The 24,312-nt window shown below is 43.3% G+C and overlaps 1 protein-coding gene across 1 annotated transcript; it reads left to right on the forward strand.

Annotated features, from left to right (window-relative positions):
* SLC5A6 (solute carrier family 5 member 6) lies at positions 1 to 24,073 on the forward strand. Its single transcript, XM_063299842.1, has 16 exons — positions 1 to 237; positions 6,171 to 6,752; positions 11,085 to 11,150; positions 12,076 to 12,127; positions 12,383 to 12,450; positions 12,622 to 12,776; positions 12,956 to 13,096; positions 13,326 to 13,455; positions 13,884 to 13,972; positions 14,077 to 14,189; positions 14,300 to 14,367; positions 17,795 to 17,881; positions 18,729 to 18,901; positions 20,688 to 20,791; positions 21,569 to 21,690; positions 23,006 to 24,073. Exons 2-16 carry the CDS (start codon positions 6,423 to 6,425, stop codon positions 23,180 to 23,182), a joined length of 1,875 nt encoding a protein of 624 aa, XP_063155912.1. The 5' UTR covers positions 1 to 237; positions 6,171 to 6,422; the 3' UTR covers positions 23,183 to 24,073.
* The last annotated feature ends 239 nt before the right edge of the window (positions 24,074 to 24,312 follow it).

A 24,312-nucleotide genomic window follows, 5' to 3' on the forward strand; every position in this document is an offset into this window, starting at 1 on the left:
TAGCGTGCCCTGGGAACGCAGCCACTGCCAGGCATTAACATGGCGGTCGGCGGCATCGGCGGCTTGATGTCATCTGGATGCGCGGAATTGGGGCGGTGCTTGTCCTTGGGAATGTCAGTCCAGCGGTGAGACCAGAAGCGGCGCCGCCAGCAGCAGCAGCCGCCGCCGCACGTGGGTGCATCGCGGAACTGAGGCGAGATCAGCTGCGATTAGCGCTCGTCCCCGGCTCGCCTCGCGGTAAGTAGGAGGAGCACCTTCTCAGGCAGAAGCTGCTGCGCTAGTGTTAGAGCAGAAAGCTTTTCTTCCGACGCTTCCCTGGTTGCGGGCAAAGATGTTACACGTGTTCAGGGGTGCTTTCCTGTGATCGTTTCTCACGAGCAGGGGTCTAGTTAAATCCTCCCGCCGTCCCGCCCTTCCTCCTGACACAGGTAGATCCATGGGGAAGTGAGGTTGGGAATGCCATCCAGGTGGCAAGCTTTATTCGCCCCAGTTCAGCTCAAGGAGCCACAAGGGAAAGCTGGATAGAAGATGACTCTGCTGAAGATATTGTGCACCCTGAGTGAGAATCTACGCAGCTCTCTGGATCCCCTGAGACTGCAGAACAGATGTCATCCCCATACTATGGATAGTCTGCCTTTTCTGGTTGCTTGGGCATGGGGTGAGATTGTTGGCATTCCAAGCTTTTCCTAGGGCACATATAAAATACACTTGCCATCCATTGGCCTGTATTCTGATTGTCCCTGCAAGATCTGTAACCACTCTGCTCCTGGATTTGTCCCTGTAGTTGTGTTCAACAGGTGTGACTTTTTTTTGAGATAAGCACAGAAGGAGATTGCACATTTGCTAAGGTCCTACACTTACTCCCACAGTTATTATCAGGCTTTTGTCCCAAAGTGCCCTGAGCCCCATCCAAGACTTTCTCTTGAACTTCAGACATACAATTCTTACAATATCTCTGAGGTAATTTAAGTTTAGAGAAGGATATAGCCCAAGGTCATCCAGTGAGCTTGTATGGGAGAAGGGGTCTGAGACTCTGGTTTCCCTGCCCAGCAAGCTTTTTCAAAAAATGACCCTAAAGGAGAAGATCTTTGATGTTTTCGTTCAGTCAGGTCTGACTAGATCAACTTCAGTTTGCCAGAATTGTGTGTCACTAATTGCTTCTTTGAGTTCATAAGCTCATGCTTGTGTCGTTAATGATAGGATCTAGCTACTTGTCTCTGACTATTACCTTTGATTTTTTTTTTTCTGGCCTGAAGGTCTTCTTCCGTGACCCTAGCCTTCAGACTGTGCGTCCAAAACATTTAAACTTCAGTTTCATTATTAGTGCTTCCAGCAATCAGCCTGGAATTATTGTGTCTGGTACTGAATGCCCTGAATCTTGTAAGTCGCTCAGCCAGACTTTGATTTGGTGGCTCGACTTGTAACCTAATTTTGACAGACAACAGGGAATTTTGGGTGTCTTCCCCAATGAGTTACTTTGGCCTTTGTATATGATTTGGAGTCTGCAGGATGACGCTTCCTGGTCAGAGGGCAGCTGTGTGAGTGAATCTCTCACACGAGAAGGGTGATTCTTATCTGGGTCAGCAAATGATAGAGGTTTCTCCAGAGGAAGCCAACATATATCTGGTATGCCCTAATGTGTTGGCATGCTCAGTGTAGACAAAGTTTTGTGCAGAGTGCCCTTTCTGAGAACTTGCAGCTTGTCTGCAGACTGAGTTCTGTTTTTTGGCCTAAGTTGTCCTTGGGATGGATGAAAGAAACCTGTGGACTTGGTCGGATGGATATCAAAGCAAATACGATAATATTGGAGATACTGTGTGACATAAAGAAGGATGTGGCTATTGCTGGTGTAGTGAACAGTGCAAAATCTCTGCCCAGTCAGACTGCAATATCAGCCTAAAGTAGTGTTTGTGGCTGCGAGACTGAAAGTTGGGTTTGCTGTTCTTGGATGAAGGTCAGTCTACTGAGAGGGGCAGTCCGGAGCATCTACCTTGTAGAAATTCTTCCTCAAATGCAGATAAACAAATTGAATACACGTCTAGCCACATGCTGTCCTTGGGAGAAAAGCAGTTCTTCAGCTCAGAACATGTAATTTAGTAGAAAGCAAAATGGTCTAGGGCAGTGTTTCTCAACCTCAGCAACTTTAAGATGTGTGGACTTCAACTCCCAGAATTCCCCCATGCTGGCTGGGGAATTCTGGGAGTTGAAGTCCACACATCTTAAAGTTGCTGAGGTTGAGAAACACTGGTCTAAGGACGTCTAGAAGCAACTTCTTTAAAGCAGGGGGGTGAGTGGGATCTCTTTGTAGGATCCTTCCTTGGTGCTTTCACCTTGACTCTCAAACTTGCAGTCATTGGCTGGCAAGCCTTAACAAGCCACTGCCTGTTTTGCAATTGCCTTAATCCCACTAACTATGCATTCAATATTCCTAGTGCCAGAATTAGCTACTGTTCCTGCCGATTCTTCCCAGATCTGTTCTTCTCTGTTTAGAATAAATACTTTCCTTCATGATATTTTCCTTCCCAATTTTGCTTGCAGCATCAAAGCCTGCTGATACTTTCATATAAAGAGAAGATAATCAGTTTTGTAAACTAATTTTCTTCCTATCTTCTTGTTTATTTAAGACCCCCTGATGATTGCACAAAGTAAAGCCTTTTTACTCTAGTCTGCATTCTTTCTGACTCTTCATTAATTTTCAAGTGAGGCTATTTTTTGGCAAAACGTGAACTGCTAGATCACTGAGGCAAGCTGGAACTCAGATTTTTCAAGTCACCAAGCCACTTCAGTTATCTTGGATTTTTCTCTATTACTAGCATATTATGCTTGTTTTGCTTTTCTTTTCTCCACCTTATTGTCATTGGCGATTGTATGCCTGCTGGGTCAGCCCTATCTCAGTTTCATTAGGTGGTTAACAATTATTAATCATGCCTAGATGAGAATGTACAGAGAGGACAAAATAACAAAAGATTCAGTCTGCTGTTACACTTGGTTTATATTCCAAAATGCCAGGAGAACGATCTACATAAATATGAACCATGTTAGAATAACAGTTTTGCTTTCCTTAGTTTTGTCATTGCTATGAGCAGGCTTCAGGATCAGGCAAAGAAGCCACTATTTGTGGTTTTCCACAAAGGATAGAATGGTATTTCCTACGTCTGCAGTCAATTCCACCATGGCTTTCCACACCCAGCAAGCTTGACTTTCACAGATAGAGAGACTGATAGAACAATAGCTGGCCTGGCAAATTCTGTCCGGTGTCACTGCAATCAGACTATGGGAGCCACAGACTGTCCCCCACACAAGGAGCCTATGCAGATCTTCACAGTACACTAGAAAAAAAGAATTCTGTAGTCTGTCCCTGCCATGGTTGGACTGCCCTACCAGTTTGGGCTCAAAACTGCTAAGAGGATTATTTTATAATGAATTGGTTAAGGCTGTGATTTCAGAGGATGGCATTTGTTCTGTTCACACTGAGTTCTTGTTTCTCTGAGAAGGAAATTTGGGGCATGGATTAAGCCCCACATTTAGGGCTTTCCTTTTTTTTTTTTTAACTTTTTCTGTCCCAAGGTTGTTTTTTCACCCTTTCTTACTTGCATCAAGCTAGTTTCCTTCAGCAGCTGTTCTCTAAAATTAACCCTGGAATAGGCCATGCTTCTGTCTCAGCAACGTTGCATGCCATTCCCCAGCACCTCAAGAGTTCTTGCATGAGTTCCACTTGGCTGCACATCCTTTCACTTATGCTAAAGGGTTGCTAATGGCTGAGAGGGAGTTGCCTGTCCTGATTCTGTTGATGGCTTTTTCACTTGGGGATGTTCCTTTGCCTTCATGAGACTGAAATCTCCTCCATACTTAAAAGATTAATGAACTACCGAGTGGAAGTCAGCTGAAGAACTGGCTTTGGAGAATGGCTTCAGAGAATCCCCCTCTGCTATATGGACTTACAGAATAATTCAAAAAAAGATTTTTGCAATGGGGTTCATGGAAGAAGCAGTATGGAAGTTTGAATGTTCATTTTTCCCGGCCTGTTGTAAACACTGGGCCATCTTTAGGCCTTTTCATCTTTCTGCCCAAGTTTCTCCATCGCAGCAATCTCAGAGCATTAATTGCCACATCTTTTCTTTTCCAAGGAAATTATTTTGTTAGCTCCAAATCACAGCACTCTGCTTTTCTATTTTGAAACTAGAATGATGGATGATGAAATGTTTTGTGCACCTCTAGGGTCAGCCATCTATGCCTGAGTGTTAAAAGCTGGGGAAATCAGAGTGGATTGTTAGACATGGCAATTACCATGTTTTTACACACACAGGGTATATTTTCTCATAGTTACAAAGAGAGACCAGGTTAGCTTCTTCTGTAATATGCGTTATCAGAGGCTTTCCTCATCTCTTTTCTCTGAAGCTTATCAGATGAAGTGGTAATTATGTGTCATGGCTGCACAGATTGCAGGTGGAAGCTCCCATAATTTAATGTGTCTTCATATCTATTGACACAATAGCTTATATGCATTCTGTTAATGCTAGTAAAAGCTGAATTGGATTTTCTCCTTACAAGGAAAGTAGCCAGAAAACTAAGAAAATATGGAGGGTTTACCAGAAGAGAGAGGCAGTTGATAATTTTTATTTATTTGATTTGTGAGGCCACCCATCACACATATGTCACTCTGGACAGCTTGCAACAATTAAAAACAACCAAAACAATACAAAATAGAAATAGAAATAACAAGCATACAACCATTTTAAAACCAATGTTAGAAACTCAGTTCAGCATAAACATAATCACAGTCAGCAGGTGAATACAAGCAATACAGCTGGGCAAAGGGAAAAGAAGAAAAGTGAAAAGAGATAAGCTGTATATAGAAAAGAAAGGAGAAGCATTAATAGTCCTTATGCCAGCCTTTCTATCATGAAGCACTCAAGGGCGATTTGTTGATCTGCCTCTAAACCAGAAACAATTTATGTCCTATACTATCTTTGCATACAAGAGCCAGTTTGGAGTAGTGGTTAAGGCACCAGGCTAGAAACTGGGAGACCGTGAGTTCTTGTCCCACCTTAGGCACAAAGCCAGCTGGGTGACCTTGGGCCAGGCACTCACTCTCAGCCCTAGGAAGCAGGCAATGGCAAACCACTTCAGAAAAACCTTGCCAAGAAAATTGCAGGGACTTGTCCAGGCAGTCTTTGAGAATGGGACACAATTGAACGGATTAAAAAAAATCCTTGCCTACAATGTTATTGGTGAACCTATTTTTAACTGTTTATACTTATTTGATCTTCTGAATAAAGGATATAAAAATATAACTCCCTTCATTTCTAGATGATCACATCTAAACTCTGCACATAGGAAATTAGCCTGTCAGGAGCAGAAGTTCTAGTTTAGCCTTCATACCAGCAGCTCCTTTTCCTGTTTGAAAGGGGTTTCTTTGTAAGAAAGAACATTTTGTAATACAAACTCAAACCTGCATTTCAAAGTGCTATGGTTCAGGGGCAGACTGTCTGTTTCCTCTGCTACTTGCTTGTGTGAATGAGGCCTGAGAATGAGAGAGGGAGAGACAGAGAACACTTTAGGGCAGGGAGTCTTGATTTGATACCCTCCTCCCTGTTAGAACCTCAAGATAGTCTACCTCACACATGGACACTAAAAGGTACAACAAATATACTAGTTGACCATTAATTGCTCTGCTGAGGTCTTTGTTTCAGCATCTGGGTTGCTAGTGTCATAGTTGGCTGCCTTGGTGTGTGTACTGGCACACTTTATTGGGAAAGATTTGTTGGATGTATCTCCCACTGACCCTTCTGGCTGCTGTTTTTGGCTTGCCCAGACTGAGTACTTTGGCTTTGCTCTGCTCCTTCACTCCTGGTGTGCAAGTTTTCAAACTCCACCCTGCCTCTGCTGTGGGGAGATGGATAGGCCTTCGTGCAAAGGGCCAAAAATGCTTTTGGCTTCAAGGGGTTACAGCTGGTTGCCAGCACTTACCCTGCTCGGAAACCTGCCAACACTTGCTGGGTCAAGAAAACTTGCCTTGCTCAGTCCTGGGCCTTGAGACTCTGAGATGACTGAGTGAAGGTCAGAAGGCTCCATAGGCTGAGCTTTTGTTGGAATTTGAAGGAAATGTCTCCTTGGACATGGAATGCTCTGGTGTTCTGCTCACTTGCATTTTCTTCTCTCTCTTCCAGATTGGCTGTTCCTGGTCATGGCAGTCCCAGCAGGATCTTGGCTGTGAAGTTCTTGCTTGGCACTTTGGTGATGAGCTGCTGTCTGCATTGCCCGTGGTGGACAAAACTGAGCCTGGTGCCCTTAGCCATTCGGCCCATGATGGGTGCTTTTACATTATGAATGAAAGCTAGTAACAGCACAGCTGGACTCTCCAACAATTTCCAGCAGCCAGGACTTTGCCAAAAAGTGTCTGCGGTTGTACCATACCAACAATGGAGTTCACTGTGGCAGACTATGCTATTTTTGTGCTGCTGCTAGTCTTCTCTGCAGGGATAGGACTGTACTATGCACTGACTGGTGGGAAGCAGCGCACTGTCCAAGAATTTCTGCTGGCCAACCGCAGCATGACCTTCTTACCTGTGGCTTTTTCATTGCTTGCCACTTTCCAGTCCGCTGTGGCCATTCTTGGCGTCCCCTCTGAAATCTATCGGTTTGGGACGGAGTACTGGTTCCTTGGTTGCTCCTATTTCCTGGGGCTTCTTATCCCAGCTCATGTCTTCATCCCAGTCTTCTATCGCCTGCGACTTACCAGTACATATGAGGTAGGTGCTGGATGTGGGCATAGAGTAAAATACATTGATGCAATTAAGTAGTATGAGAATTAACACCAGCATGTTTAATATATTGTATTTTTGTAGATTTACAAAAAATTAAATCATGTTTTTAGAGTATTGTAAGTTGCCCCAAGAAAAATTTGTTTTGAAGGATAATATACAAGTTAAATATACAAAAATACCTGTATGATGGGTTAGTCAACATATTCTGTGTTCTGTTTTCTACCACAGAAAATATTTAAGGGATGGCCAGTCCTTGGGGCTTAGTTGGCAACATCTGCTGTTACAAATTTATTAATACAGAGTAAGGATACATCTGTGGAAATTTAGGCATAAAATGAAATATGGGGTGTAATTCTTTTGATAGGTGTGTACTGCTCCCAGTTGCTCATCTCTGCTCTAACCCTCATCCCTTTGGATTTTTTGCTTTGCCCCGGTGCTTCCAAGTCTTGCAACTCTTGGCATGGGGCTGGGTTATTTGAGGGACCGCCTGTCCCCTGTTGCATGTACCTGTCCCATCAGCTCCAGCAGAAGAGGCATGTTATGAGTCCCATCTACAAAGGAGATCCATCTGACGGGACCTAGGAGGAGAGCTTTTTCTGCTGTAGTACCCGCCTCTGGAACATCATCCCCCCTGAGGTTAGACTGGCCCTAACCTTGCTGGCCTTTTGGAAGTCCCTGAAGACACAGCTGTGCCATCAGAGCAGGGATTCCCATGGACCTGGAGAACCTGCAAGATGGTTGTATTGTCCATGAGCTGTAGGCTGGCACTTCCTGCACCTTTATGGTTTTGGTTAATTGTTTTAATTTATTTATATGAGTTTGTTGTTTTAAGCTGTGAGCCACCCAGAGCCACCTAAGTGAGATGGGTGGCTATATAAATCAAAATAAATAAATAATAAGCACAGCCATGTTTTAGAGGTGTGCAAAATATTCTAACCTAGAATATTCTACCCCTACCACAACAGAAGTGATTTGATCTCAAAATGGGCTATGCTGACCTTTATTTCAGGGATGGAATGTTTCAACCTTGAAATTATTTGGACAACTCTGCTGCTTGTTGCATATCGTTCTTTGTTTGCCCTCCTTACTGAGCCTTTACTTTCCAGTCTGTGGCAGTCCTAGCCCCTTTGTTTGGTATGAAGCCATTTGATTCCTAGATATGCAAGCAGTTCCCAGTGGGGTTTAGCAGAAGTGTGCAGTGCTTTGGATTTGAAGGCAAAAAGGTGCTTTGGACCGCCTGGAGATGCCAACATGGTGCTTTTCTGTAACTCCTTGAAGTAGCCATGCACATTCCTGGGACCATGCAGCAGTTGCTTTGTGATCCTGGGAAAGGATGTGTTTAGTTTAAGGAGTTACAAATAGATACTGTACTGCATTCACACTTTGTATGCTCTGAAGCACCTTTTGGCAAGGTTTCTTACCAAATACAGCAGTGACAAGTACCATAAATGTATTCCTATTCTGTGGCCAAATTACATGTATCTGGGTGTCAACGTTGCCCACCGATAAAATGGGTCTTGATGCTTAAAATGATAAGACAATTTGCTCCTTCTTAGACCTGCATGTGCCATAATTATCGCTGAGAATAAGAATATAAGTTGGTTGCTTTTAAAAAGGCTAGGATCTGTTTTAGACTTTTGTGTTAGACAATCAGATTTAGATTTGTACTTGAGAATGCAGCTCATAGACAGGACACCCTGGAGAAGATGCTGATGCTGGGGAGAGTGGAAGGCAAAAGGAAGAGGGGCCGACCAAGGGCAAGATGGATGGATGATATTCTAGAGGTGACGGACTCGTCCCTGGGGGAGCTGGGGGTGTTGACGACCGACAGGAAGCTCTGGTGTGGGCTGGTCCATGAAGTCACGAAGAGTCGGAAGCGACTGAATGAATAAACAACAACATGCAGCTCATCCTTACACATGACTCATGAGATTCATTAAGTGTGAGGCTCTGTTCCCTGAGCCATCATTCTTGTATCCAGCTGTGTCCTTTGGCTTGTGGAACATTTTTTAAAAAGTAGGTCCCGCAGGTTTGAAGACTGCTAGCTCTGATGTAGCTGTGGCTAATGTTACAGAAGCACAACTGGTTCTTAAGCCAAGCAAAGCAGCAGCTGCTCCTCCAGCTTTCCTCGGGAGGTAGTGGTCTCTAGGCCAAATACTGCAGGATTTTATTTATTTAATTTATTTTATAGATTTATTCACCACCCTTCTCTCCCCTATGGGGGGACTCTGGGCAGCTTACAATAAAACAGTTGTAATCCCCAAACATGGTCTTTGTCCTCTGAACAATTTGCAGTGGCGCTTTCCTTATCCCTGTGGTCAAAGCAGCTCAAGAGGAGAAATAAAGCAAATATGGACAGGTTTGGGGTTGGGTTTATCATCTAAGAATTCATCTTTGGACACAGTACTTGTGTGTTTTGCCACCCAACCTCTTGATGTGAATGGGCCAATCTGCCTTGTATGTAATCAATTTTTACGAAGTTATTTAATTATTTATTTGAAGGTCTGTCTATGTGGTCAGTAAGAATCAACCCTGACTTGATGGCAGATAATCAAAAATGTACTTATTTAAAGATTTATAAAGCTGCCTCTCACAGTTTGACTCTGGGCAGTGTACAAAAGAGAAAAATTAAAAATTATAGATACAGTGTAAAACCAAGAAACTCAACCATGTAATATATATACATATACATATACATATACATATACATATACATATACATATACATATACATATACATATACATATACATATACATATACATATACATATACATATACATATAAATTGAGGCTAGCAGTAAAAACATGCACATCACAGAACAGGTTCATCTACCAACCCAGCCCAGTGCCTGCAAGAAAAGCCAGGTCTTCATGGTTCTAGAGAAGGCCTTGTGAAAATAAACTTCATGCACAGGATGAAGAAATACTTCACTTTGTTTGTGTGTCGAAATGCCTTGTCTTCTTCTATATTACATTTTTCACTTCTAGTCTTTTCCCTGCAATGTGTTCTAAGATAAACACCACCAATAATTTTAATCTTCCCTAAACAGGACGTGAATTCATTTGCATGTACCTTTTGAGTTGCAAACTTTTGCACTTTTCCCTTTGCTTCAGAGGCCAAGTGACTATAATAGCAGAAATGTTCAAAATATTGAAATCCTGGTTGAAGAGACTGCTTTTGGGCTGAAAGCAAAATTAATCCTGGGGAAGGATGCCATAGACTGCATGCTTAAGGATCAACTTATTTCCTTTCCCATCCTCACAGACTCAATCCAGATACACACACCCTTGCAATACACCCTATTGTTTCTCTCTCTCTCTCACACACACACTGAATAGCATGCAGTAAAGCAAGACAGATTGCACTCTTCCCTTCCTATCTTGCTGTTCAGCTGCTTAGAAATTCATCTCAAGGCACATTTGGTGGCCTACAGTTCTGGTCCTCTTCAAAGTGGTGTCCAACAAAATCAGCTTCTCTTTCCCTTTCTGGAGGGAGTAGAGCTGTAGGTTCTAATTCATATGGCTGGAGGTTCTAAATACTAAACAATAGCTGAATTCACACAATATGCTAGATTGGACTTAAATGGACTAGAATCATTTGTAGTTCAGTGTGCCGAATCCTGCCGTTGTAGCATCTTTTGTGAACCAGGGCATCATGTTAAGCCATAATATAGTTTATTTGAGAAGTATGGCATGTTATATAAACAGAGAAATTGGATTTTGTTAAACTGGGTTTGGTGCTGTTTGAACCCATCTCAAATGCTTCAGTTCATTTAAATAACAATGTTATTACCATCTCAGTTGGAGATGGCAGGCTTTTCCTTGTGGTTCTGAACTGACCTTCTGTGCATGCTGAGCAATGATAAGTTTACTGGACTTTCTACTATGCCCTTAAGATTTCTTTATTCCTTGTATTCTTAAAAAAAATCTTTGACAGGTGAAACCAGTTTATTTTCCTCCATTGCAAGAACTGCTAAATTTATTCCTTTTCTCCGCAGTCCTAAAAATCAAAGTTACACCGTGCTGCATGAAGGATGTAGGGAATATCGGAAGAAGCAAATTGTAATTTGGGTTGGAAGACAAAAGTGTGGCAACAGCAGCTGCACCAAAGGGCAGAGTTATAGCATGGGGTAGGAGGAATGCTAGGAGATGTGGTCACGTGTCTCCCAGGAACTTAAAGTTGTTTGACTGCTGTGTTTTGGTCTTACCTTTCTTCCCATGGAGTCAAAGGCATGACCAAGAAAAGTTTATCAGGGTTGCATCTATATGCCTTTCAACAGCCCCACCACTTTGCCTGTTCTCTTTGTCCTCCCAGTACCTGGAGCTGCGTTTCAACAAGGTGGTCAGACTATGTGGAACAGCCACCTTCATCTTCCAGATGGTGAGTACAGAAATTATCGACATTGTTTCTCTGGCTACGGGAACAATATTTTCCTCCTTTTAGATCTCTATGTCAAGTTGCTAGATTGTCCGCTTAAGGTTATGTTCTCGCTTTTTCTCTTATCTCCTCATTTCTAATTTCTCTCTGTGCTATATAAGCTCGTTCTCATTTCTAACCAAGACCAGGCTCCTCTCTCTACCCAGATGATACTCCTCTCCATCTTCCAGGTCCAGATAACAAACTGTCTTTTCCTTGTCACTTTTTTTTTTGTCTTCCTCAAACCCTTTCTGGAGCACCAGGGACTTACCCTCTTTCCGTTGTCTTCTGCTCTGCAGTATAGGGAAAATGTGGATTCAGATCCTGTCTTTCTGTGAAGCTCACTTGTTGATTTAGAGCAGGGGTGGGTAACTTGTGACCCCACTGCAGCATATGGATTTTTAATCTCTGTTTTGTGGCCCTTGAAGAGCCTTCAAGGTATGATTGCTAAGAAACGACAACAGTTTTCTGCCATTTTGAGGTGGGGAGCAGGTAGACATTACACAGTAAGTCCTACATACTGTGGTTAAAAAACCACAAAGTTTCTCACCAAAATTCTAGAGCAGGTCACTTTCTCAGTCAAATGATTGCATGGTTCTTGTGAAGGCAAAGGGGGGGGGGGCTATTTGATGGAAAAGTTGCGTTAAAGTGCATTACATGATATAATATTTTAAATTCTCCCTGTGGTCTGTTTTTCCCTCTCCTGTCTCTAAATCTCAGAGGAAGATAACCTTGAATATTATTTGAACAAAGAACTTGTGGAGGCATTGGGAGGAGAAGGCAGTAGACAGGGGTCTCCTTGTTTGTATTTCCTTCTACCTTCCTCTGAACTGAGGGTCATAGGGCCAGCTGTAGTCCAACAACAGTGGCGCTGATTTTGTCCCCGTAGGTGATATACATGGGAGTGGTCCTCTATGCCCCAGCACTGGCTCTCAATGCAGGTGAGTAAAGTGCCTCATTCTTGAGGGCCCAATGAGGAACTTGATGCCCCATTTTTTACTATGGGAATTTAGAGTAGGAAGTTCTTCTGAACTATGAATGGGGAATGAGGATCTGCTCAGAGAAAGCTGGCACAGGTTGACCCAGAAGCCTGGTTTGGCCTCAGCATGAGCAGATGAGGAACTTCTTTCTGCTGCTTGCTGGGAGGAGTCTCTCAGCAATTAGGCCCTTCCCTGACAGTTCTTTCTTGGTTGCAGTGACCAAATTTGACATCTGGGCTTCAGTGCTGACCATAGGCTTAGTCTGTACCCTCTATACTGCCCTGGTAAGTGCTTCCCTGAGGAAAAAGGGATGGAACAATCCCCCCCCCACATCCCAACCCCATGCTATTTGTCCTTGTTCTTCCAGAGATCCAACTTCTGTGCTATGAGGATTCCAGATTCTCACCATTTTCATCTTCCTCCCCTTGTTGACAGCAGACTCTTTCTCTTTGCAGGGTGGCCTCAAAGCAGTGATCTGGACAGACGTGTTCCAGACATTTGTCATGTTTGCGGGACAGGTGGCTGTGATTGTAGTGGGCACCATCAAGGTTGGTGGCATGGGTCGTGTCTGGAAGCTGGCTGCCGAGAAGGGCAAGATATCAGATATTGAGTAAGTGAGGGGCGAGTTTTCTTTCCTGTCTACACAGAAGTAGCTGAAGATCTTCTCCCTCTCAGCACTTGCATTTGCCTTCACCTAGCTGCAAGCAACCTAGTTCATGTGCATACACACATGAGGCTCATATGTGATGTTGTTCCTATGACCCTTGACTTTTCTCTTCTCCTCAATAGTCTGAATCCTGACCCTTATGAACAATACACCTTTTGGACTCTGGCTTTTGGAGGTGTATTCATGATGTTGGCTCTCTATGGGGTAAACCAGGCTCAAGTCCAACGGTATCTGAGCTCCCGTTCAGAGCGCCAGGCTGTGCTGTGAGTGTGACTCTTGTGGGCTAGCGGGGTGGTTGGGGAGGCACAGGGCTGGGTATCCCAAGCAGCAATGCTTTGCTTGGTTGAGTATGGAACCAGGACCTGGGGCAGGGAGATGATACATTTAGCTCAGGGGAAGCAGCTGAGGACTATTGCTGACAGGCAGTTGAAAAGTGTTAACTAGCTAAATTAATAAAATGAATGCTGTCCCTTCTTTTCTTGTTCCCTTTAGGTCCTGCTATGCAGTGTTCCCCTGCCAGCAAATTGTACTCTGTCTCAGCTGCCTCACTGGCTTAGTCATGTTTGCCTACTACCAAGAGCACAAACAGACAGAGGAGCAGCTCAGAGCTTTGCCTGATCAGGTCTATCAGATTCTTACATGTGCACAATTTTGGAGGCAGCATGTGGGGCAAGGCTTATATTAATCTCTTACCCGAGCTTTCTTTTCTGCACTCGCTGAAGGGCGTCTTCCTTTCTCCCCCATTTCCACACATGTGCACGCAGGCTTCCAGCCTAGAGGGTAAGAGAAAGTGTCTTGTTTCACAGAGACTGGCAGAAATCCATGCATGATGAAAAGTGAATGTGTTCACTCTGAAATCTGATGATGGGTAACAGTGACATCTTCAGGTACTTTGTGACGTCCTTTTCTCTTGTGTGCTCCCCTGGAAGCATTTTCCTTGCTTGCTTGCTTGCTTGCTTTGCGTCAAACAGTGCCTGTGGCGGTTCTTTGCACCAGTCTGATCCTCTGTCCTTTCATCTTTTTTCTCATGCCACGTCCTCCTCTTTGCAGATGGTCCTCTACTTCGTGATGGATGTGCTTCAAGACGTGCCTGGCTTGCCTGGTCTCTTTGTAGCTTGCCTCTTCAGTGGCTCCCTGAGGTAAGGCCTTCTTTCTATTTTGGCCCAGGATCAGGGCCTGACATAAGGGAATCCTGGCTTACTTAGCCCTCCTATCTTTCTCCAACTCTCTCCTGTCTCAACAGCACCATCTCCTCAGCCTTCACTGCACTGGCAACAGTGACTATGGAAGACCTCATTCGCCCTTATGCGGCCAACATTCCTGAGAGACGTGCCACACTCTACTCCAAATTGTTAGGTGAGTGATGCCTGTCAAGGCTTGTGGTCAGATGCAGTGTTGAGGCATCTCCAACACCCCCAGCATTCAGCCTGGCTCTGCTGTCTTGACCCCGCACTTTCTCTTCCCAGCTTTGGGCTATGGTCTTCTCTGCCTGGGCATGGCTTACATCTCCTCTATGATGGGTCCAGTGCTGCAGGTAAGGAATGGTCAGTAGACAGGAAAGCATGTGGAGAAGAGGTGTCTCCCCAAAAAACATGTGCCACAATGAATTGTCAGCCTTACAAGGTAGATCAGATCAGGAAGACTAGACCTATACTTTACTGAGATAGGCTGTAGTAACAGAATTGTGCAAGTCTGCCTGTGTTTTCTCTTTCCTCCTCCTCATACCCCAGGAAGTCAGTCTTTTTTCTAATACTTTCTCTCCCCTGCCCCCAGGCTTAACACCTGCTTCTTCTGCACTTCTTGTTGTTCTAATGGCTTCTGGATGCCTTCTCCAAGGTCATCTCAATGGCTCCCTACATGAATTCACTGCTTTGAAGGTGTTACAAAACTGTGGTTCATTTTCCTGGGAAATTAGACTTTCTTTTCTGTTGTTTCCTTTTTGCAAGTGAAGGAAGCTAAGCTTTTTGCAATTATTGTTCACAGATTGATAAAGCTTATGTAATCAGCCATCTGCAAACTTCTCAATTATCAGTATGTATAAACTTTATTGCAGTCAGTGACCAATCATATGAGACAAAAAGATATAAAACAATATAAAAGGCATACTTTTTTCAAAGATATAAAAATCTAAAGTTGACAGTATTTTTCTGTGCGGTAGCTCTGAGAAATGGTAGCTTTGTGAGGTAGCTCTAAGAAACAGCAGCTCTAAGAAACATTTATAGAGAAGTTAAAGTTCCAATCTGATAATATAAAGCAAATAAAATCCTCAGAACAGGTGGAATGTCTGTTAACAAACTATAAAATTAACCAACTCAAGAGTAGACAGTTACCCCCGCTTCTTTATGCTGATGATGGAGCTTGGCCTTAAGAAGAGCTCTTCAGATCCTAGCAGACTATTATATGGAGGAAAAGCTCAGAATAAACTACTTCAAAACCCAAATCATCCTTTTTTCAAAGGGACTTAGATGATCTAAATGTTTGTAGCAGATAAACAATACTATATAGAGTGGGTTTCATCCTATAAATATTTCAATATAGTATTTCAGCCCTCTAGAATCAAGGGTGAACAAATTAAATGTATTTCTGATAAGATCAGCAATAGTACTAAGGCCATACTGGTTTTTTTTTTTTGCACTAAAGAATACAAAGGCTGCTGCCTTAAAACTCTTTAAAGTTAAATCCATTTCCCAGATGCTGTACTGCTGTCAGGTATGTGCAGTATAATAACTTAAAGCTGTTAGATGTTATCCAGTCTAGATTCCTAACAGTGCTATTTCAGGTACCTTGCTGTGTTCTGAAAACAGCAATTTGCTTAGAAATTGGAATAATCCTTCTGAAGTCAAGAGTCTGAAGTCAAGAGTTTATGCCTACTTTTGGTTTAATCTTCACCTTTCCAATGACTCCCTGGCTGCTTCAACCCTTTTTAAGAATTCTTCCTCTTCCTGGAAAATTAGAATTTTGACTGGTCTATGCCAGTACAGCTGTGTTGGCCATGGGGCTATTAAGAGAGCCACAATCCTGCAGCAAGTGTTTGATACGGCTCTTCAGATAAATCAGGGTGACCTAGGTGACTTACATTGGCAGAGTATTAACAAGAAACCTCCCATGCCAGCAAATTACTTGTTTAGCATTACTTTTCCAATACACTGTAAAGCTCTTTCTTGAATCCACTTTAATGTCTTGCCCTCTGCAATACAGGAGTGAAGGTATAACAATGCTCCTTTTGCAGAGCAAGCTTGCACTTGTGATTTAGAGGAAATTCCAGCCCATGTGTTCCTTCAGTGTTCTTTCTATAGCAAGTTGCACCCTATCCCCATAAACTACAGTTGTTAACATAATTCCCATTATAAGTGAAAAGATCTGTCTCCTCATTGGATCATAAGAAGGCTGTAGAAAGAAAATTAAAACATCTCCATCCTAATGTACACGGGGATAAATTGATCCTTCAGATTGTTGGGATTCTTGTACTGTAATCCTTATCCCTTCTTCTCGAGAAAACCTGCTATAGAGAACTCTGTGAAAACCATGTTTGGAAAGAATCACTTTCTGTTTTAGGCATCTGTCAAAGAATATGATGCTTTTCCCTGTTGGCCTTCTGTTGATAGTGGCCATCATCTGCAGTGCACAAGCAAAAACAACCCTTGCTTCTTCATAAAGAGGACTTTACTGTAGTGCGGCCCCAGATCATTATCCCAGAAAGGAGAGAAGCTTTCTAGCCCCATCATCTGCTTTTCTTCATAATATCTCCTTCACTGATCTCCCTCTTGTGTGCTGATGAGCAATACCTTGTTGTCAAAGTGACAATCAATCTTCCTGGCCCCTTTTGCTTCTCAGAGTGTAATCCTTGCCCCTCCCTCCTACTTCTCTTTCTTCTTTTCTTTTGCCCTCTCCTGTTACTTGCTTTTTGATTCTTTTTACTTTCTTCTCACTCTTAGTCTTATTCTTCTTTGCCTCCTCCCCTCTTCTCAGCTCACACTTTCTGAGCGGACATGAAGGAGCTAGGGACTGAACAACTGATGCGCTTCATCTTTCTCTTCCTCCTCCTCTGTTGCCATTCCCTGACTTGCACAGCCACATCCTTACAATCTACTTTCTCGCAACTTTGGAACTGGGAAAGAACTACAGCGGCATGAGCCTATTGCCACATGTCCTTGACAGCAAGTGCTTGCAAAAATCCATGTGCACACAGCTCATGACAACTAAGGAAACGGAGGACTCTATCCAAAAGATGTAGTGCAAATGAGGCAAATACATTGTTCACACATCCTTTTTTTCACTGCAGTCCCAGAAATCTTTTCTTAGTAATTCACCAAGAATTCACAAATTCACTACTTTTGCACCAAGTACGCCAATTGATATTTTTACTTGGATAATTATAATTCTGCTTTCCCTGCCTATGTGACTTCAAGTGTAGAAAGATGATTTCCCAAAATTCCTTAGCCAGCAGGGCCATGGTTGAGAATTCTGAAAATTGAAGTCTGTAAATTTGGAGGGCGTGTTGGGAAGGCTGCTGTATGGACAAACTATAGATGACATGAAATGCATCTTAATCAAATGCAACTCTCCAGTGATGTTAGTTGCCAGAATTTCAGGAGATGATGAAGGAATTTAACAATTTCTCCTCTGTGATGCTCTAACAAAACATTGTGTATTTAACACCTTTTGTGGCTCAGCCATTAGAACAGGAGCCTGTGGGCCAGACTGGATTTGCTTATTTTAACAAAGGTATAGCGCTTTTTGTGCTTCAGATATCTTATCATATATTAACTGATGATGAACAATGAAGGGAAGAGGTAGACTGTAGCTCAGTAATAGAGCATCTGCTTTTCATGCAGGTCCCAGATTCAGTAAGGAGCATCTGCAGGCAGGACTAGACAGATGAATGATCTGATTCAGCGTAAGGCAGATTTTCATGAGAAAACCCCCAAATCACACACCCCTCCCTCTTTTCCTCTTCTAAGGCTGCCATCAGCATCTTTGGCATGGTGGGAGGACCACTACTGGGACTATTCTGCCTGGGCATGTTCTTTCCTTGTGCCAACTCTGTGGTAAGTGTTGCTGCCCCAGGGGTTGGCTAGACCCTCATACCTACAGTATGCCCAGTCTCTGCTTCAGCACACACATACACATGCACGTGCCCTTCACCTGGCAATACATCTGGTGGAGGACAGTGGCAAGACAGGTTTCTAATAGTTCCAGTATTGCCAAAGGAACAAGCTTACAGAAATGCTGGCTTTGGTGTGCATTGTATACAACTTTTACCCTCAGTGAACCTGTTTGCAAAGTATGTCAATAACTCGGCAAGGATGAAGTTAGTGTGTCATGCAGAGAAAAAAAGCTGAGTCAGCAATGGGGCAAGAGAAGGTCAGTATTAACCTAACTGGAGTTGGCTTGGATGAAACTGCCCTGTCTCAATCATCTGTGTTATCTTAACAGAGGATGTTCACCTTCTGTCCCAGCTGCTGGTCACAGAGGCAAGTGTCTAGAGCAGCTCAACGAAGTAGAGCTTCCCTGGGCACACCCTATTATTTTTTGTTTGTTTCCAGCTCCCACAGGGAAGAAAGAGAACGGAAGGCAAATGTCTTCTCCCAACTCATTTGGTTATTGTTGGTGTTTATTTTTATTTTTTAAACTGTGAAAACAAATCAGCACCCGGCCAGCCTCCTCAAAGGAAGCTGGAACACTGGTGGAGATGGCTGCCCCCTATTTAACCAGGGCAACTTTTAATTCTTTTGACCATCTGCCACTGCTTCCCCAGGGTTTATCTAGGGATAGCAGCAGATTCAACCTGCCATGTTGGGTGAACCCAGCCAATATATGTTCACACCTTTGGGAGACAAGCCTTCCTCTGCATGTGGGAAAGCCCCTCACACTTTACTCCTTGTTTCTCCACAGGGTGCTGTAGTTGGATTAGTTGCTGGGCTGGCCATGGCATTTTGGGTGGGCGTTGGGAGCATGGTTATCAACTACCAGTCTGTGTCTCCTGGACCCACTGTTTTAGCAACTGATGGGAATCTGACTACTGCTGTCATGACGACATTGTTGACCTCAACAACAGCTCCAGAAAGGTAAAAACAAGAAGATTGTTCTCTGGTCAAGCAACTTCTGGGCTGAAATAACAGGTTGGGAAAGTGCTGCAAAATCCAACTTTCATACTCAGAATTCCAATCAAGCGGGGTTTGCCTGACTCCAGAAATCTTTGGCTCACTGCAAAACTCTATATTGTTTTGTTAGGATGGTGGTAGAAGAAACCTTGCCTGAGAAGCAAAGGGTTAGGGCAATTAGGGAGGAGATCTGCCTCCAAAATGTAACTCAGTTTCTTATGTTCCATCAAGGGTCACAGCCTGTACTTTAAACTTACTTGCCTTTTGATGCTTCCTCCAAGAGAGGGTTCTCCCCCTTGCCCTGCTTCTTTTCTAGCAATTGCTTCAATTGTTGACTTATTCACAGTTCAGAACATTTTCCAATGTTGGTTTAACCTAAACATTGCCTCCACAAGATGTTTAGCTGTCCTAAGCATATGCACCTTCCATTGCATTGACATGTTCCTCTTGGACTTTCAACACTGCTCTTATTCCTCCCCTGAAAACATCCTCTTGCAATTGAATGCTTGAATTGCTGGTAGGTTCAGACTAGCCCTGACCCTAAACATATCTCCACTTTACAAAACGTAATGCGTTGTTTTTAATTCTCCAGGCAGTGTTTCAACTCTTGGAGGTGCTTTCAACTATTGGGTGCTATCCTTCTTAATCTTGTCCAGCTAAATCTTCCCAGTTCTTCCTATTACCTCTTTTGCTTCCTATTTTTCTTCCTCTCAAGCCCTTGTTATCTTTTTTTTCTTTTCAGTAGGTCTTTTCTATTATTTTTCTTTTAGAACTGTTGGGCTGTACATTTCTGAGCAATAATTAAGCATTGATACAAATAGCTCAGAGAGGGTGACTTATGAGCAATGGAGTTCCTGGTTTCAGACCCTCCTTAGCTATTTATTTGTTTATTCATAAAGCTTTGTAGGCAACATAGAACCTAGAACCTAATAAATTATCAATTTGAAATTGTGCTTAACAGAATAACAGAACACAACAATGAAAGGTTCCTTAGGAAGGCTCTGTATAAGGGAAAGTACCATGAATAAAAACATCTCTTACCACCATTATCATCATTACTGTTCACTTACCCTCAGGAGAGGCCAGGATCAAATGGGGAGATACAGAAGACAGATGCATCGATCAGACTAAATGGAGGAGAGGAAACCTTTGCCTGCTTTCCTTGTTAGTAATGGCCAACTTTATAAGGTTATTGTAAGAATTGGAATATGATAATACAAGTTGCAATTGGACCAGATTAAAGAGTCATCTAATCCAGCATCCTGCTTTTCACAATAGCCAACTAAGAAAAATACAAGGACAAGATGGACCATTGCTTTTTCATGTTTTGCTCTCCAATAACTGGTTTCAAAGCGTTTCTCAGCTTGGAGACTGCATCTATTACCGTAGCTAACAGCCACTGATAGATCCATTCTTTTTGAGCTGCTTCTTTTTGAGCTTCTTATTCTTTTTTAACCTCTGTGACTTTCACTGAGCATGTTGTTTCTGTTCCCCTGCTGCCATTCCACACCAGCCTGCCTTGTTTGAGCTAGTTGATTGGACAGCTGCTGATGTTTCTTTCTGGATGTTAGTTTTTGAGGGACAGAAAACCAGGGGCTGCAGTGGGCCTGAGGGAATGCAGTGAGAGCTGTACAACCCAAAGAAACTTGTGGAATTGCCTCTTTGTGGACCTGGCTTTGTTCCAGTACTAGCCTGGGGAGATGTGTGAATGGAGTAGCTCTTGACATGTGTCTCCTTGAATTCTTTCTAGGCTCACAGGCTTGCGGAGGTTTTACAATTTGTCATACATGTGGTACAGCGCACACAACTCTACAACTGTCATTGTGGTGGGGCTGCTAGTCAGTCTTCTCACTGGTACGTAACCTGTTTAAATACAGAGGATCTAGAAATACCATCCAGATCATAAAAGCCAAGCCCCAAGTATATATGGGTGTGTATACATGCATTTTGCAGGGAGGGGCCATGGAGGGTAGGTCTTGCTGGGAAATTGACCTTGGATTCCCAAAGATAGCTTGCCATCATTTTACACAGTGTCACCACGTCTGCAGAATGGAGAACCTGAGAAGAGAGTGAGGACGTGTCCCTTTTTATTCCTATTGTAATCTGCCATGACTACTTAAGAAAAGAAAGGATGCCAAAGTCAGGAGTAAATAAAATGAATAAAATCAGGTTTTGATATTGGAGAAGGTGGGAGTCAAATGCTTGCAGTGCTAAGGGATGCAAGGGAGGAGGGTCTGGTCCTCCAGCCAGCACTCCTTGTTACATGAGTTGGAAAGCTAGTGTTTTCCACATATCTGGACTACAACTCCCACAAATCATTACCATTGGTCATGCCACCAAACCTGATGGAAATAGAAATCTAAAACATCAAGGGAAACTAGGTTGCCTAAGGCTTGTCTTACAGCATTAGATTGCCTCAGGATGGCATTCTATTTAGTCCTTACCCAGGAATATTAGGTTTCCTTTGTTTCCATTGGTGGGGGATGCAGATCTAAGTTCCGCAAAGAGTTGCTTTCCACTAGCATTAGCATTACAAGCATTACTCCTGGTCTCAGTGGACAGGGGAATTGCCCTGAAAGTTTCCTCCTTCCCTTCCCTTGTCTTACTAATGTCACCTTCTCTCCCTCACAGGCCCAACATGTGGGAAGGATGTAAATCCAAAAACGATTTTCCCGGTGCTGCCTCGACTACTTTGCTGTTTGCCTGCAAAGTACCATGAGATCCTCCGCTGTGGAGTTCGTGACCCTGCGGAGGTGAGATTTAAATTTGTTGCTCCAGAGGACAGGGAACAATGGACATTGTGGAGAAGCAAATCTTGGTTCAGCATTGGGAGAAACATCCTAACATTTAAGCCCAGTTTAGCAGTAAAACCGGACTGCTGCTGGGAGAGCTTTGCTTTACTGGAAAAGTATTTAAGCAGAGGCTGGATAGCCACTTATGAGGATACTGTAATTGTATCTGTATTTCAGGTCTTGCATTGAACAGGGACTTGATTAAAATTAGGGTAAGGGACCCCAGCTTTCTGAACTGGTGGACACATTTGGAATTTTGAAAACATGCTATGGAAGCTCCCACAAAATGGCTGTTAGTTGGGTTTCCCCACCAGGGCATAAAGTAACTATAAAGCATCAGTTTATCAGAATGTGGGCTGTAGAAGTGATGTGTCTTGGACATCATCTCCTTTGGAGTCCTGAATACAATGAGGCATTTTATTTCCACTTGCACCCTGTTAGTGGACTGCAGGTTAAATAAAACACTCATTGCAGAAAAGCTTCAGAGTCTCTCTCCCAGTAATGCTATTCTAAATGAAGCTGTTGGGAGATAATTAACTTTATTAAAATGAGGTGACTTGGCATCCTGGAGAGATTCTCAAGCCTTTTCACTCGTGAACTCTGTTGGTTTCACAGTATTTTAGAACAAGACTAAAATACTGCCAAGCTTCTGTCTTTGCCCTCCCTGGCCTTCTGTGCTGCGCAGGACAATATCTTTTAGAACTGTAGTCTGATTTTGTGCCCGCTTGAGATGCTGTATGAAGACATGGATATGAGATAATTTCCTGGGAGTTTCCTAAGACAACTTTTCAGGAAAAAAATGATTCTGCCCAAAAGTGAATCTTCCTTGGTAGTTTGGACAACATCTCCTGTTCCTTATCTGGTTTCCCTTCTTCATTTCATCTCATGCATGTTGTAGTGTCCTCCTGTTCTTGCAGTCTTTCTATACTGACCCATCCCAGCAAACTCTTCCCTTGAATCCTTCAGCAATTCCTTTCTCCTCAGAACCTCCTTCCTTCTAGCAAACCGTTTTCAGATCCCGTGACCTCTTGACTCAGTGGCTGCATACCTCATTGGTCAGTCTGTGCCTGTCTCTACCCTTGATTCTTCATGTTTGATCAATTCCTGCAATTTCTCTGTGCCAGGGATTGGACCTTCAGGATTTTTAAAACAGTTTGTGTGTGAGCTGGGGATGTGTGTGCTGGTGGAGTAGGAAAGTTATGATACTAGCATTTTAAAGAGCACCAAGCCTTGGGGATAGCTGACCTGTGCTTGCTTGCTTTCTTTTTTTTTAAAGGATGCACATTGCTCAGAGCCAGTCTCTTTGGGAGTGGAGAAAGTCAACAATGGTGTAGCAAATGGATTGCCAAAAGGCCTGCCCTCCGGGGTCAATGCAGAGGAAGTTGAAGCGTCTGAAGGATTTTCCCGGGCAGGTGGAACTCATGCTTATGTCTTGCAAGAGACTACCCTGTGAACTGTATAGCACAGAGACTGGTAGAGAGACAGAGCAGGGATCTGTTCTGATCCAGGAGAGGAATTCCTGAATTCCTGGTATTAAAAACATTCCCAACTCCTTCTTGTCATCTTGGCGTATCATCTACTGAATCCTGGATTCTTTCATGCAACCTCTGATGGCAGCCAGGCCAGTCAGGCTACCTTTCTGACAATGTCCTCTCCTGTTTGTGGAATGTTTTTTCCAGGCTTTTTCTCCTGCTCTTTCCACCTCAATGTGCATGTGCCAATTTCTCTGAGAGATGGCTGGATACTTCCCCCATTGGATACTTCATGCCCAATGAGTCATGGGTGGGATTTCCATGGCTTATTGTCCCTACTATCATCCTTCAAGTTTAGATCTCTTTTTTCCATCTATATTTATACCTTTGTCAGGTGTAAAGTAGGGTTCACCAAAAAAAGCGCCACTTGATCTTATAATAGGATCAGGCTGCTGTTGGTGTCCCAGAGAGCCTACTGCAAGGATGCATTGTTATGCCCCAGTCTCATCCCTCTCCCTTAAAAGATCTTGCAGCATCAAGCTACCAGAGGAAGGGCTGGAGCTAGCAAACACATAGGCTCTCCACAAGTCAAACCAGGAGGGACAGAGGAGAGTCCACATGGACCTGTTCCTAAGTCTAGCAGTTGTGGGGGTACTTTGGGAGCATAGACATTCATACATTCCTGGTGTCTCTTGTCACAAGGGAATGTGATTCCTGTTCCCTTTAATGGCTTCGCCTGGGAGCCAGTTTGTTCTGTTTCTGTACTCTGTATTTTATGTCTGTGAGAAATTGTCTATTTTCCTAATCCTTGTTCCTTGTCTTTCTGACACTCAGCAATTGTTTTTGCTGTTAATAAAAATGGTTATTGTTCATGTTTGTTGCTTCATATTTGCAGTCTGCAGACCCGCTTTGTCATGTCACTTGCCCCCAGCTTTCTCCATCCTCCTTTTTCCACCTCAGAGGGAGTCACTCTGCTTAACAAACATCATGAAGAAGGGCTGCAAGTGAGGTTCTACTATTGTATTCATTTCCATCCTCTGAGCATATCACACATTTTAGCTCCTGGTAAGTGATGTCCTTTAAAGCTCTGAATTAGTGGCACCCATGGGAA

Source organism: Candoia aspera, chromosome 1 (genome assembly GCF_035149785.1).
Source record: "Candoia aspera isolate rCanAsp1 chromosome 1, rCanAsp1.hap2, whole genome shotgun sequence".
Classification (NCBI taxonomy): domain Eukaryota; kingdom Metazoa; phylum Chordata; class Lepidosauria; order Squamata; family Boidae; genus Candoia; species Candoia aspera.

What these genes read in the sequence shown, in the direction of transcription:
- SLC5A6 (XM_063299842.1), top strand. Translation starts at nt 6,423, where the DNA reads ATGGAGTTCACTGTGGCAGACTATGCTATTTTTGTGCTGCTGCTAGTC. An exon ending in CCACCTTCATCTTCCAGATG is followed by an intron (nt 11,151 to 12,075) that starts GTGAGTACAGAA and finishes TTGTCCCCGTAG; the next exon opens with GTGATATACATGGGAGTGGT. An exon ending in GAGTTCGTGACCCTGCGGAG is followed by an intron (nt 21,691 to 23,005) that starts GTGAGATTTAAA and finishes TTTTTTTTAAAG; the next exon opens with GATGCACATTGCTCAGAGCC.